Source organism: Neopsephotus bourkii, unplaced genomic scaffold (assembly GCF_033783945.1).
Source record: "Neopsephotus bourkii isolate Nb327-2 ecotype Australia unplaced genomic scaffold, CSIRO-AGI_Nbou_v1 NB_1370, whole genome shotgun sequence".
NCBI classification, from domain to species: Eukaryota; Metazoa; Chordata; class Aves; order Psittaciformes; family Psittacidae; genus Neopsephotus; species Neopsephotus bourkii.
Genome location: NW_026901849.1, coordinates 408,141 through 422,759, shown reverse-complemented (window position 1 = coordinate 422,759; position 14,619 = coordinate 408,141). Strand labels below are relative to the sequence as shown.

The 14,619-nt window shown below is 66.4% G+C and overlaps 1 protein-coding gene across 2 annotated transcripts; it reads left to right on the top strand.

Moving 5' to 3' along the window:
- Positions 1–2,570: 2,570 nt before the first annotated feature.
- WNK4 (WNK lysine deficient protein kinase 4) lies at positions 2,571–14,304 on the top strand. Of its 2 annotated transcripts, none has more exons than XM_061367012.1 (20): positions 2,571–3,129; positions 8,007–8,179; positions 8,530–8,750; positions 8,832–8,989; positions 9,483–9,571; positions 9,647–9,866; positions 9,942–10,272; positions 10,421–10,551; positions 10,622–10,674; positions 10,754–10,895; positions 10,968–11,084; positions 11,157–11,303; positions 11,563–11,617; positions 11,749–11,895; positions 12,027–12,613; positions 12,823–12,919; positions 12,997–13,417; positions 13,525–13,727; positions 13,809–13,909; positions 13,991–14,304. In XM_061367012.1, the coding sequence occupies exons 1-20, from the start codon at positions 2,683–2,685 to the stop codon at positions 14,006–14,008; spliced, it is 3,858 nt and encodes a 1,285-aa protein (XP_061222996.1). In that variant the 5' UTR covers positions 2,571–2,682; the 3' UTR covers positions 14,009–14,304. The 2 variants fall into 2 exon arrangements, with proteins under 2 accessions (XP_061222996.1, XP_061222997.1); XM_061367013.1 differs by having other exon boundaries at positions 13,988–14,304.
- The last annotated feature ends 315 nt before the right edge of the window (positions 14,305–14,619 follow it).

Here is a 14,619-nt window from a genome sequence, read left to right as displayed (position 1 = left end):
CTTCATAATGGTTGGTGGTGTAATCACAGCACCGGGACAGCAGAGCCAGCCCAGAGATGCTGTGAGGCTGCTCTGGCGTCAAGCCCTCGGGTGCTGGGTAGAGATGGAAGAGTCATGATTAGACTGCTCGGAGGGAGTGTGGCAGCCTCCAACCACGACATTCCCATGACTGGGAGCAGGTTCACCTCTTCCTGGTGCTCCAGACACAGCGTGAGAGAAGGGAGCTCCTGGAGCAAAGTGAAGGAGGAGCAGAGTACGGAGCTGGATATGGCTGGAACCCACCCAGGTGGCTCCGTGCTTGCCACTTCTTTGCTTCCACAGTGCTCCCAAGGCCCGGGCTCTGCCCACCCCATCCCTCCTGGTCCCTTTGCATGGGAGGTCGGTGTTGGAGGGTTTAAAACCCAGCCCTAAATCTCTGCCCCCCCCCGCGTGCCCCATTACAGGCACAGTTCAGGCTCTGTCCCCACCAAGGGCCTCACTGGAGAAGGTGCCTTTTCCATGGGGGGCTGGCGCAGTCCCTGGCCTGTGGCCACTCTGAGGCCGTTGCCACATCTGGCCGCAGTGATTAGGACTCGCTGCCCAGGGCGAGGCAGAGCGCAGGGGGCTGCTGCCAGATAAGGTGCTATCAGGTCACCCACACTCGGATCCCACTGTCACGGGGGGGGGAAGTGCCAAGAGGGGTTTATTTAACATGGTTTTGGAGCAGGAGTTGTTCCAGTTTGATAGATGTGTATGTGAGGATGGACGTGCAGGCGGGTTCCAGCTGTAAGGAAATCCTCTGGAGTTACCGAGTTATCTGCCTGGGGTTAAAGCTGAGGTTTGGGTGACATCTCCTCCCCGAACCCATGTGTCAGGGCAAGGAGGAGGCTGCGAGCTCCAGGCCATGGGGTGCTGAAGCCAACCCTGACACAAGCCATGGGGCTCTGCAGAGCTCTCATCCATTCTGACCCTTCCCAAGGTGGGCACCCTGTGCCTCACAGCCTGAGCTGTGCATCCCCCATCTGCGTCCGACCCCTCCTGCACCCCCTGTGACCTCACCCCAAGCTCTGCAATCAGAATGGACAATTCCTGGCAGGGCTTGCTGGAGCAAGGAGCTGAGTAGGGCTTTGATTCACGATCTAATCCTGAGGAGGGCGATTACACAGTGCCCTGTTCTCCTGGCAGCCAAATGCAAGCGAGAAATGGGCTGCGTTGCCTGATTGCAGCGGTTCCTCAAAGCAGAGGCCAGTGCTGGCACCCGCAGCCCAGAAATGTCACCCTGATAAGAGGGGAGCTGTGGGCACCATCACAGCGCTGCAATGGGCACCTGACTGCCCAGCGGGAACCGTTTGATTTCAGGCCAGGCTGGCTCCAGCTTGGAGGGGTGGGAGGGCAGCAGTCGGAGCAAACGGCTCCTGAATTTCCTTTCCTGCCTTCAGTGGCCTCATTGGGACCGGGACCCTCCTCTGGGATCTTCTGTGGCGTCTTGTTTTGCTCGATACGGGGACAGGAGCCTATCGGAGCCCAAGCCTACAACCCCTGCCTGGCTCTGTGTCTCTTGCTGCGGATCTGGGGCTCCCTGCAAGCCTGGGACCCCTCGAGTGGCAGCGGCCACAGGGGCTTGGGCAGCGTTTGGGCTGGCCATGACCGGGAGGCATGTGCTGCTCAGAGCTGTGCGGGTTGGTCCTCCCTGCTTCTCAGACACGGGAGTCTGTGGGGCTGCAACCGCGCTGTGTATCCAGCAGCCCTGGATCATCGAATCCCAGACTGGTTTGGGTGGGAAGGGACCTTAAAGCTCATCCAGTTCCAACCCCCTGCCATGGGAAGGGACACTTTCCACTGGAGCAGCTTGCTCCAAGACCCATCCAGCCTGGCTTTGGATCGCGCTGCATCACCCTGCATGCACCAGGTCAGCGTTTGGGGGGGACCCGGCGGTGCTCTGTGTCCATCCCTTCCTTCGCGTTTCCAGTATCGCTGAGTAGAAACAATCTGACCTTAGGGAAAAGAAATTAGCGCCAGGCTCAATTGCTTTGTGTTTTGTGTAAACAGCCTCACCGGGTAGAACAACCTCCTCCTTTCACCTGGAGAGACAACAAGCTCTTGTCCCAGCTTTTGGCTCGCACAACGCTGACACACACGTTCGGATCTTCCTCTTTGCACGACCCTGATGTCAGGGTGGGGAGCGGCGGGGAGCAGGACGGGGCTGCTCCTGGACACGCTGCTCCGGAACCCCGAGGAAATGTCTAAACCAGGCGCTTCCCTGCGCTCCCCCCCCCCTCCCCGGGGCTTCGGTTCAGCGGCCCCAGAGCCCCCCGGGGCGGTGACGGGAGGGGGGCTCCGAGCCCCCGGTGCCAACGCCACGGCAGCGCGGCCCCGGAGCCCCGGGAGGAGCCGGGCAGCGGCCCCCGGCCGAGGGAGCACCGGGACAGGGGATGCCCCGGTCCCCGCGGGCCGGGCTGCTCGGAGCCCGTTCCTCGCCGCTGCCCGTGCCCGCCGGTGCCCGGTGGCGGGGCCGGTGGCGCAGCGCAGGCGGGAGGCGGTGGCCGCGTGGGGGCGGGCCCGGGCGGGGCGGGGGAGGTGCCGCCGGGCTGGGCCGGGGCCGGTGCCCGGGCCGGTGCTCGTCGGTCGCTGGTGGCTGCGGGGCCGCGGCGGCGCCGGGTGCGGAGCTGCGCGGGAGCGGTGGCCCCGGGCCGGGCTGAGCCGATGCTTGCGGCAGAAGCCGCCGGAGCCATGTCCCAGCCCGAGGCAGAGCGGGCGGGAGGCGACTCCGCGCCGGAGCCAGAGCCGGAGCCGGGGCTCCCCGGGAGGGCCCCGCACCGCAACCGGCGGCTCTCGGGACGCGAGTCCCGCCGCGCCTCCTTCCGCTTCAACCGGCGGAGCTCGGCCGAGCTGGAGCTGCTGGGGTACCCGGCACCGGGCGAGGGGCGCGGGGGGTCTCCGCCGCCGCCGCTGCTGCCACCGCCGGTCGCTGCCGGGCGCCGGGAGCCGGAGGAGACGGAGAGCGAGGAGGTGGAGACGCGCGCGGTCGCCACCTCCCCCGACGGCCGGTTCCTCAAGTTTGACATCGAGATCGGCCGCGGCTCCTTCAAGACCGTCTACAAGGGGCTGGACACGGAGACCACGGTGGAGGTGGCCTGGTGCGAGCTGCAGGTACGGCCGCTCTGCCCGCGCCCTGCCCCGTCAAGTTCCCCATCATGGGCAGTCCCCCCCGCCCCCGGCCCCGAGCCCCTCTGCCCGCCGCTGCCGGGAGGGATCTTTCCGGGAGGGACCCGAGGTCCCCCCGTTGGTGCCCGGCACCTCGGTGCAGCCGGGCTGCAGCGGCAGAGAGGGGCAAGGCGCTGCACTGGGCTCAGTCTCCCCTCCCGTTCCCTCACCCTTCCCTGGAGCCGCAGGGGCTCTGGCCCTGGCCTAGGCTCCCCAGGTAACGCGCTGCTCCCGGCCACCCTGCCCATCACACGCTGTTTGCCGTCTGCCTGCCCGCTGCCTGTGCTATGGAGCGCACCGGAGGTCCTGCACTCCTGGTGCTGGTCCCAGCTCTGGGGGTTTACAGGTGGATCCAGGACCTGCTGCAGGGACTGAGCACCTTTCCCCTGCCCACCAGCCTGCAGCTTTCCCTTTGGAAGGGCAGCAAGGGCAGGAGCCCTCTCTGGTGCTGTGCCTGTGCCAGTGCTGGAGCTTTGCTCCGATAGCCCTCGGTGTGTGCAGGGGCACGTGCTGCAGCGAGCCCGCGCCTGGGCGTCCCTCGGGAGCGACCTTGCTGTGCTCTGGCTGCTTGACCTTGGCTGAAGTGGTGTCTGTGGGCACCCGTGTATGGTTTCTGTGGTGCTGCCAGGGGCTCTCTGTGGCCAGCACCAGGACCGGTGGTTTTCCAGGTCTCTGAGCGTGCTCCCAGCTCCTCCTGCTGCCCTGCTCCTCCATCCCGTTCGCTGCCCTGCAGCAGGGTGCTGAGAGCAGGGCGCTGGTGGCAGCGGTGAAGGTGTTGCCTCCGCAATGCCTGCTCCCACTTGTTGCTTTTGATGGGCCTGATCTTGTCCATGGAGCTGTGCAGGGAGAGCCAGGCCATGGGGCTCCCCTTTCCCCATGGAGCCCTTGGGGAGGGGCTTTGGTGAAGTCCAAAGTCTCCAACAGGCTCCTGATGGTGGGGTGGCTCCTGGGAGGTCCCAGTCCTTGTCAACACACACAAACGTGTCTTGCGAGTTTGCTGCCTTGTTACGAGAGCCCTGGTGCAGCTGCAGGCGGGTGCCGGGCTGGGCCCAGCACTGCAAGATCCTGCGATAGCAGTGGGTGATGCTGGGGGGGCTCCCTGTGGAAGGTGAGGTCTTGGGCCTACGCCTGCCTCCGGGTTGCACAATTGCTTCAGCCGGCTCCGTTCTCCCTCCCCTTGTGCAGCTCTGCCCAAACGCTCCTGAGCTCCATTTGAGTCCTCTGGCAGGGAAGGGCTCTCCTTGGTGAGCCAAGAACCTTCCTGGGATGAGCGAGCTGTGCCCAGTGCTTCCCACCAGCTGGCTCTATGGGTCTTAGCCCCTCACCCAGACGTGCCTCAGCTCCCTGCCCTCCTGCTGCTCATTCCTGTGGCTGGGCTGTGGGACCCCTGTCCCCATAGCCCTGAGTCAGAGCAGCTCCTGTGTGTCCACTGGGTCTGGATGCAGCCCTGGTGCTTGTTGTGCAGCCCAGAGCAGTGACAATGGGGCCAAAGGGCTGGTCATGGAGCAGGCAGGGGCAGCTCTGGTGTCTTGTGAGAGGTTGAGCTGCACCATCCCTGGTGGAGGGAATGGAGTTGGGAAGCAGAACCAGCTGCTGTGCCCGAGCCCAGTGGGCACGTACTGGTGCCACTGCCGGCCCTGAGCCTGCCGGGCTGCAGAGAGGCAGAGCTCTGGATGGGGATGATCCCATGAGCATCCCTCAGTGCCAGGCAGACCCAGCTCCTTGGGCCACCACCATCACCTCCCAGGGGAGCTGCAGCTGGGCTGTACACATGAGCCCCTCAAGGTGCAGCCCCGGTGCTTGCCCCAGCCCTTTCCCTTCTCCATCCCACTGAGTGCTCTTCATCCAGTGTCTGTTGTCCCCAGATCCACGTCCCACAAGGGTCTGAGAGCACAGAAAAGGACTTTCAGCAGTTGTTGTTTTTTCAGCAATCATGCAAAGAATCAGACCCTGTGACACAAATACGGGATTTGGAACCGCAAATAAAACTGGTTGTGGTTCTGCCCTTTTAAAAATAGCTTTGTCCTGGGTCTTTCACAGTTCTCCTTTTATTGCCTTTCAATTCTAAATGAATACCTGACCTCAGCCCTGACCTGTTCCGGTCCAGAGAGCCTTGTCCGGCTGCTCTGATGCCTCCCGATCCCAAACCCCAGCTCTCTGTTCCATCCTTGCCCTGCCCTTCCCTCTTGGGTACCTGGTGACCTGGAGGATGTTTCTGTCCCCTGCCTTCCTCTGGGGACCTGCCCGTCCCTGTCCCCTGTGCCGCTGTCCCCAGGCCTGAAGGCAGCATCTGTCTTTGCCTCCTGCCTGCGGGCCGCAGCCCCGCAGTGACCTGTTTGTGCTTTCCAGCTTTAGCCTGGGGGCTATTTCTGTGGATAGGTGCTGCGGGCAGCAGGAAGGAGGAAGCAGGGAGGAAACTGGAGGCCCGGAGCAGGATCGAGCTGTAAATACCTGCCTGTGAGTGGTTTTCCTGTGGGTCCCCTTGGGCTCCCTGGGTGCTGCTGTGCTCCCCCAGTTCCTGGACCCCAGGGGCTGTGGGCACCTTCCCAAAGCCCTGCACCTCCTCAAACCATGTCCATCGCTCACCAGCCTGTCCTGCCTGTGCTGTGCTTGGGAATCGTGCGACTGAGCCTGGCCAGGCCCTGGAACAGTGCCTGGGAGCTCTGCCCCTCCACGGGGTGAACTGAGCAGGGTGACGGGATTTGCTCGACGGGGTCCTGCGGGTTTGGGAACATGAGTGTGTGCTCACGAGCTCAGCATGCGGCGGTGGCAGTGGTGATGCACAGGCACCCGCTGGGGTGCTGTGGCCGCAGAGAGGGCTTTGGGCTGTCTCCAGTGCTCTGTGCCCCTCCGCAGCATCACTGCGGACGTTCCTCCGGAGCCCAAATCCCCCCTCACAGCCCGAGGGGTCCCCACGGAGCCGGGGCACTGCGGGGGGTGCAGACCCCGAGGCCAGCGCTGGAGCTTCCCCGCTCGGGGCAGAGCCTCCTGCCGCAGAGCCGGGAGCCGTCCCTGGCCGTGCCCGGCGCTCCCTCCTCCCGCTGTTGGCCGTGACGGGCTCCCCAGCAGCCAGCTCCTGGCGCAGGGGATGGGGCTGGACCGCAGCCACCCGGCTCCTCACCCGTCCCCAGCGTCCTCCCCTGCCCTGCCCTGCCCGAGCGGCTGCTGCGGGAGGACGCGGTGTCCCCGTGCGGGGCTGGCAGCGCTGCCCCCTCCTCCCGGGGCTGCGCAGCTCCTTCACCCTAACGCTAGCGCTCGGTGGGCGCTGGGCAGGATGCCGGGGAACGGGACCCGCTGCAGCTTTTGTTGTGCGGGAGGAACGGAGCCGGGTGAGCCCTGGCACAGGCTTGGGGACAAGCGCAGCTCCCCCAGGTTTGTCTCCAAGCAGCCGGGCTGCTGGTGGCCCCGCGGGGACCCCTCTTGCCAAGCTGGGAGAGCCGTGGCTGAGGGGGCTCCCTCCCTGCCGCTGTTTGTAGCCCCTCTGGGTTCACCGCGCAGGCTTGTGGGGCGCAGCGAACCCCCAGGCTCCTCGGTGGCGATGGGGCCGGGGTGTGAAGGCAACCACGGCGCTGGGCAGGGCCGCCCCTGTGCCCTGGGCCATGCACAGGCTTCGGTTGCTGTTTTCCTCCTCGGGTATGAAAGGTCCCATTCATGCGCTGCAGCAGGGCTCAGGTTCTCATCTGGGCTGAGCCGGGTCCCTGAGCGTGCGTTAAAAGCAGAGGGGATTATGGAGCGGCTCCAGCCCGGGCGCGGGGCCGCTGTGATGCAATGAAGAGGTTGGGAAAGCGGCTTGTGCTGATGGAGGCGGCCACCGGCCAAGGAGCCGAGCTCGGCTCTGGCAGCGCTGGTGGTGGCAGCGCCGTGGCTGCCAGCAGCAGCTTGGGGGGTTCCCTTGGCCCCGCAGCCCCACAGGGTTGGAGGGGGGTCCTGGCTGGGGGGCTCCTGGCTGGGGGGCTCCTGCTCGGCAGTGGCTGGGCCCTTTGGGGTCCCTGGTTGTGGTGTTTGTTGCTGCCCCCAGTCCCGGTCCCTCGCATCCCCCTGCCTTGCCTGAGGCTCAGTGGTTGCAGCTCTCTGGGCTTGGGACAGGACCTGGCTCCTGGTGCCTCCCCCGTTATGGGGCCGTGTCCCTCGGGAAGAGGGGTCCATGTCCTCCCCGCTGGCCCCAGCCCCAGCTCTGCTCAGTGCCCTCGGCTTCGGTTTCCACTTTAATTAACTCGAGCAGGAGGAACATGGAAAAACCTGAGCTGGAGCCTCCCCCTCCTGCTCTCCCCAACAAAGGCCTCATTGAGGCTGGCCCAGCACCCGGCCACGCCGGTGCCCGGCGCTGGGAGCTGGTGATGCCCCGGTGAGGGGCTGTGCTGGGGAGCAGCCATTGCAGAGCCCCTGCACATCCCCTCGGCTGGGTGGCTGCAGCGGGGGATCCCCATCCCTTGGTGCGGGATAAGAACAATGGGGATGGGGGCAGGCGGCCCCCACACAGGGCACCTTCCACAGCATCTGTCATGGGAGGCCTTGGCCACCCTTCCCCAGCCTGGGGGGAGCAGCTCCATCCAGAGCAAGGCTGGGGTATGGAGGCTGGCTCGATGGAGAGAGACCATGGCCAAGGATGGCTCCAGCCCCCCATGGGCCCCTGTGCTGGGGGACAGCAGGTCCGATCCCAGCTCTGCACTGGGGCCACAGCAGCCCCTGGTACCTCACATGTAGGGATGAGGGCATCTGGGTCTCTTATAAGCCAGGACATCCCCCTGTGCTCGCCAGGGACCCCAATGCCCCCATCGTGTCTCCCCATTTGCTCCCACCACCTCTCCCCGTTGCTCCCACAGACGCGGAAGCTGTCAAAGACAGAACGGCAGCGGTTCAGCGAGGAGGTGGAGATGCTGAAGGGGCTGCAGCATCCCAACATTGTCCGCTTCTATGACTCCTGGAAGTCGTCCATCAAAGGCCAGCTCTGCATCGTGCTCATCACAGAGCTCATGACATCCGGCACCCTCAAAACGTGAGCAGGGGCCCAGTGCCAGGCTGGGGAGTGAGGGGAGGGAATGGGGTCCCTGCAGTGATGGGAGACATGGGTGCTGAGGTGGGACAGCAGGCTCTGGAGGGCTCAGGTGGGATCTGCACACCCAGGAGCTTCCCTGGCACCACCTGCATGGGGATGGGGTGGCCCCGGCACCCTGGCTGGTTCCTGGCACTGATGCTCAGAGCTTGGCTCCTCCTGGGCTGTGTCTGCAGAGCCCAGCCAAGATGCTCTTTGCTGCTGGCCCTGCCTGGGCTGCTGTGCCCTGATGGGCTCAGCATGGCAGTGGGAGGAGGGTGGGCAGGGGCTGACCCCCTTGTGTCCCCCAACAGGTACCTGAAGCGGTTCAAGGAGATGAAGCTGAAGGTGCTGCAGCGCTGGAGCCGGCAGATCCTCAAGGGGCTGCACTTCCTGCACACCCGCTCGCCCCCCATCATCCACCGTGACCTCAAGTGCGACAACATCTTCATCACGGGTCCCACCGGCTCCGTCAAGATCGGGGACCTGGGGCTGGCCACGCTGAAGCGAGCCTCCTTCGCCAAGAGCGTCATAGGTGGGGTGCTGGTGGCACTGGGCTGGCGGCTGCCACAATGGGGCGGTGATGGGGGTCACTGAGCCCCGCTCCTGCCCCCAGGTACCCCCGAGTTCATGGCGCCGGAGATGTATGAGGAGAAGTACGACGAGGCGGTGGATGTCTATGCCTTTGGGATGTGCATGCTGGAGATGGCTACCTCGGAGTACCCCTACTCCGAGTGCCAGAACGCCGCCCAGATCTACCGCAAGGTCACCTCGGTGAGCGGCCCCGAGCTGGGGTGATGCTGGTGCTGGTGCTGAGCAGGGTGAGGGAGTAGGGGGGAGCTGGTCAGATGGAGCTGGTTGGCTTTGCTGCTCCCCGAAATGTGTCACTAAAACCAGTCTGGGTGGTGAGACAGGGCCGGGGGGTCGGTGGCTTGGCCAGGCCCCACGTCCCTCCCCCTGCACCAGGCACTGCCAGCACGTTAATGGGGTGGAACGAGAGCAGGTTTGCTCAGCCACCCCTCGCCTGGGGCATCGCCGCTGCCCTGCACGGTGCTGGCTGGCTCCTGCTCACTGGGGTGGAAACCCGGCCCCCCGGGGCATGCAGGCTGGTGGGACCATGGGCTGGGAGCCATGTCCACACATGTCCCTGCTGCCGTTGGGGCTGTGCCTGGTGGCACCATGGCCCTGCAGAGCCTGGGTTCAGCCGTGGAAACCCAGCACCGTGGCAGGGTCCAGCACAGGAGATGCTGATGCACATCACCCCCAGGGCCTGAAGCCCAGCAGCTTCTACAAGGTGAAGGTGCCGGAGCTGAAGGAGATCATCGAGGGCTGCATCCGCATGGATAAGGACGAGAGGTAGGAGGGGACCAGGGGCCTGGGTGGAAGAGCCCCCCCAGCTTCCAGCCCCACGCTGAGCTGTGCTCCCCACAGGTACACCATCCAGGACCTGCTGGAGCACTCCTTCTTCCAGGAGGACACGGGGGTGCACGTGGAGCTGGCGGAGGAGGACGATGGCGTCAAGTCTGGGCTCAAGCTCTGGCTGCGCATGGATGACACGAAGAAGCTGCACGGCAAGTACAAGGACAACAACGCCATCGAGTTCCTCTTCGAGCTCTACAAGGATGTGGCGGAGGAGGTGGCCCAGGAGATGGTGGGTTCAAGGATGGAGGAGCCCTGCTCGCTGCAGGGTCCCTGCACCCCAGCCTGACACAGCCCTCCCATACAGGTGGTCCTGGGCTTCATCTGCGAGGCCGACTACAAGCTGGTGGCCAAGGCGGTGCGGGACCGTGTGGTCGCCATCAAGCGCAAGCGGGAGAAGCTGAAGCGCTCCCGGGAGATGCCGTCGCCAGCGGAGCCGGAGCAGCCACCGGGGGTGCTGCGGATGCTGGAGGAGCTCAAGTCCCCGCTGCCGCCCGGAGCCCCGGTGCCCGCCCTGCTCACACCCGGCTCCGGGGAGTCCATCTTCAGCAGCACCTTCCCCCCCGAGCCCGAGGAGCCCGAGGCTGACCAGCACCAGCACTTCACCTACCAGCACACCAGCTACTCCTCGGCCACGTGTGAGGGGGGCAGCGGCGTGGGCTGGGCTGGGGGGACCACAGGGGTGGGAAGCGGTTGGGGGGGGGGGGGGTCCCTCTCCACCTCCAGCTGTGCCGTGACCGAGCCCCGCAGCCCACGCGGGGCCGTGCTCACGCGATGCTCCCGCAGCCGATGGTGAGACCGACGGGTACCTGAGCTCCTCCGGCTTCCTGGACTCCCCGGACCCGGCGCATCGCAGCTGCCCGGCGGGGGACCCCTCGAGCCCGCCGCCCGCCCGCCCTGCGCGCTGCTTCCCCACGGTGAGCGGGGCCCCGCGGCGCTGGGGCCGGGGCGGGCGCGGCCCCGGCTGACGCCGTCCTCTCCCCGCAGAGCATCGCGGTGCAGCTGCCCCCGGCCAGCGGCTTCTCCTCCCCGGTGGACAGGTGAGGGCGCGGGGCCGGCGGCGCGGGGCGGGCGGCTGCGAACGGCGGCGCTGACGCTCCCCGTCGGGGCTCCCTGCAGCTACGCCTCCGATGTGGCGTCGGGCATGAGCGACGGCTGCGAGGGGCTGTCGGCCGGCGAGCAGAGCTCCAAGGGGCCGGCCAAGAGGGCTGCGGGGAAGCTGCTGCGGCGCAGAGCCCGCTCCAGGCTCCGCATCACCAACGTGAGTGCCGCGGGCAGCGGGCGGGGGGGCAGGAGGCTGAGCCCGGGCTGAGCCGGCCGCGCTGCCCCACAGATCTCGGACAAGAACGACCGGGTGGTGGAGTGCCAGCTGCAGACCTACAACAACAAGATGGTGACCTTCAAGTTCGACCTGGACGGGGACAACCCAGAGGAGATTGCGGCTGTCATGGTGACTGCGGGGCAGGGGGAGGGCTGGAGTGCACCCGGCCGGGCTGGGCGCTGACCACCCCTCTACCCGCAGGTCCACAACGAGTTCATCCTCAAGTCGGAGCGGGACGGCTTCATCCACCGCATCCGGGACATCATCCACCGTGTGCAGACCCTGCTCCGCAAGGATGGGAGCGGTGCTGTGGAGCTGCCCCGGAGCCCTGAGACTGAGGGCAGCCCCGTGAGTGCCCAGGGCAGGCACCGACACTGAGCACGGCTGTGGGTGCTGCTGGCCCCAGGGAGCCCAGTGGGAGAGGGCCAGGGTGCAGAGCCCTCTAACCATGGGTGGGAGCTGCCCCATGCCTGTGGCTCCAGGTCACTTGCCTGCTCCTGCAATGGGTTGTGGTGTACCCTGCCCAGTGCTGGGGCTGGGGAGGGAGCTTGGATCAGCCTGTGTGGGGCCTCTGCCCCAGCGCTGTCTCACTGCATCCCCTTCGCAGACGGACCTGCCGCTGCAGGAGCTGGCGCGCTCCATCTCCTCATCCTCTCTCAGTGGTAGGTCTCTGCCTTGTGCAGGCCCTTCTCATCCTTCCCCACGTCCCATGCAGGGCGAGTAATGGCCCTGGCCAAGCCCATGGGGCACATTCTGCCCTGGCTGAGTGCCGGCTGTCACCCCTGTGCCACAGACCTGGGCTGCACCAGCCCCAGCCTCTCAGTGCAGTCCCCGGTCCTGCCGTTGCTGAGCAGCTCCCCATTGGAGAACAACCTCGGCAGCCCGGTGGAGGCACCAGCAGCCGGTGAGCTGCAGCCAGCGCTGCTGGGCTCCCCTGCAGGTACCAGCCTGGCGCATCCATCCCGGTGCCTGGGCCCATGCCATTGACAGCCCGAGGCTTCAAGGTGCCAGGGCAGGGACAGGAGGGGGCCTGTGAGGGATGGGGTGCTCCTGATGCTCTTCTCTCTGCAGGCTCCGTGCAGACCTGGCCCCTTGTCTCGGTGGCTCCCTCCTGGCTGACAGCACCACCGGTGCTCCCACAGAGCCCCCCAAGCACCCCAGGCGGGCCCGTCCCCCCGGCCCTGCCCCAGCCCTTCCTGTCCCCACTGCTGCTCCCCACGTCCCCTGTGCCCAGCGAGCCCAGCAGCCCCCTGAGCCCCCCCGTGACCAGCACATCCTGGTCCCCCACCACCCCCTTCCTTTCCCTGGCCAATGTCTTCTCTCTGGCAGTGATGAGCGTGGCGCACACACTGCTGCCCGGCGTCTCCTCCATCGCCAGCTCCGGTGCACACGTGTACCCCCCGCTGCTGCCGCGGCCACAGAGCCTGGTGCTGGGGCCCCCCCGCTTTGTCTACCCCGACCCCACCAGCATGGCCAAGCCAGCACCAGCCTCCAGCGGGACCCTGCTGTCAGCAGGGGCTGATGTGCCCCCTGTCAGAGGGCCTGTGCCGTTCCCTCCCCCAGCACCAGCCCCACTGTGCCCCACAGGCAGCGGTGTTGGGGGGAGTCCCCTGCCATCGCTGAGCACATCCACACCAGGGAGCCTGGAGGGCAGCGCGGTGAGTGCTGGGGTGGCAACGGCTCCTCAGGTGGGGCTGTTCCGGAGGGGCTGGGCTCACTGCAGATCCTGCCCTGGATGGGGTGGGGAGCCCCTGGGATGCAGGGAGGGCTGAGCAGGCAGTGGGTCTCAGGGCATGGGAACAGCAGTGGGGTCAGGAGATGCAGGGGGACCCGGGTGGGGTGGTTGACAGTGTCTGAGTGCCTGCAGGTGCTGCCTGGCTCCCCCAAGCCCAGCCACTCACTCATCATCTCGGAGTCACCAGGCCCTGGTGTGCCCAAGGCCCAGCTCTCGCCCATCAATGAAGGTGAGACGGGGAAGGGCCGAGGCTGTGCCAGGGCACTGCGAGACCTCTGAACCCCACCAACTGCCCCCTGTCCCCAGCAGAGGCCAAGCCCCAGATCCTGGGCCGCTTCCGGGTGACACCAACCAAGGACCTGGCAGCGACGGCTCCGGTGCTGGGCAGCAGTGAGGGTGAGCAGCACGGCTCAGAGCCAGCAGCCAGCGGCTCCCCCTTGCCCGCAGCCCCGGACACAAGGGGCAGCTCAAGCAGCGACTCGGACTCAGTGCTGGAGATGGTGGAGCAGGAGCCTGAGGCTGAGGAGGTGCTGGCTGAGGAGGGCAGGGCGGCGGCAGCAGAGAGTGACCGGGAGGGTCCTGGGGAGGACGGTGGCGAGAGCGCCCCGCAGGCGGTGATAAACCAGGTGTGGATGAGCTACTCCCGCAGCCTGTCCTACCTGAGCAGCGACGACACCGAGAGCGAGGATGAGGAGATCTGGGAGGAGCTGCAGAACCTGCGCCAGAAGTGAGCAGAGCAGGGGGGGGGCTGCACCTGGGGGGCAGCACAGGGGCTGCTTGAGCTTGGTTGGGTTCAGCACAGGGCTCGGCTGCCAGCTCCTGCCTCCTCCGCAGGCACCTGGCCGAGGTGCAGCTGCTGCAGAGCGCGCAGAAGAAGGAGATCGAGGAGCTGTACCTGCGCATGGGGAAGCAGCCGCCGCTGGGCATCGTGTCCCCCGCTGCCATGCTCTCCAGCCGCCAGCGCCGCCTCTCCAAGGGCAGCTTCAACCCGTCCCGCCGCAACAGCCTGCAGCGCCTGGAGCTGGCGCAGCCCCAAGGTGCCCCCCCCCCCTCTGCTCCACCCCCGGGAGCCGCGGCACCGCTGGGTGCCCGCGCTCAGGGCCGCCGTGTCCCCGCAGGCATCATGCGCCGTAACTCGCTGAGCGGCGGCAGCAGCACGGGCTCGCAGGAGCAGCGCCTCAGCAAAGGGGTGACCTTCGCCGATGACTTCAGCCGCGTGGTGGTAAGAGCTCGGCGCCGGTGCTGCCCCCGGCGGCCCCCCCGTGCTCCCGCTGCTCACGGCTGCTTCTCTCCCCAGTAGCCGCCTGGCCAGGAGTGACCTTGTGAACTACCTCAACCAAGTGCCTGCTGCCCCCGGGGTGGGGGAGAGCCCCCTCAGCGCCTCCCTGGGGGCAGCGCCAAGCCCTGGCAGCAGCCAGCGCCGTGGAGCCGAGCCAGCCGGGTGCCCGCAGCCCCTCACCTCCAGCCCTCTGTATCTGCCCTCCCATCTCCTCCTTCCTTGTGCCCCCTGGACCCCTCCCTGCCGTTCCCCGTCTGTTTCTCCAGCCCAACCCCAGCTGCAGGACACGTGCAAAGCGCTGCCATCCCTCATGGACCCCCGCAGGCAGAACCAACCCCCCCGCAGTGATCTCAATCCATCCCAGCCTTGCTCCAGGGATGATCCAGCCCTGCTCTGCGTGGGATGATGCGTGGGGCTGGACCCATGGCCCCGGGGCTGCCCTGCTTGCTGCCGCCCTCAGCTCATCCTGCACAGCAGAGCCGGAAAGAGCTTCCCTGGGCTCTGTAACGTGACCAGGACCAGCAGCGGGTGCACTTAGTTATGAACTGATGCCTGGAAAGTGTTTCATAAATACCAATTAAATACAGCCCGGGTCTGTTTCTGTCTGTCTGGCGGGACTCGTGACCTTGCTCCTGCAGAGCACAAACCGA

Bases quoted from the DNA above. Each gene is read 5' to 3' on its own strand.
- WNK4 (XM_061367012.1), top strand. From the start codon at position 2,683: ATGCTTGCGGCAGAAGCCGCCGGAGCCATGTCCCAGCCCGAGGCAGAG. The intron at 11,304-11,562 runs GTGAGTGCCCAG...TCCCCTTCGCAG, and splicing joins CTGAGACTGAGGGCAGCCCC to ACGGACCTGCCGCTGCAGGA. The intron at 12,920-12,996 runs GTGAGACGGGGA...CCCTGTCCCCAG, and splicing joins GCTCTCGCCCATCAATGAAG to CAGAGGCCAAGCCCCAGATC.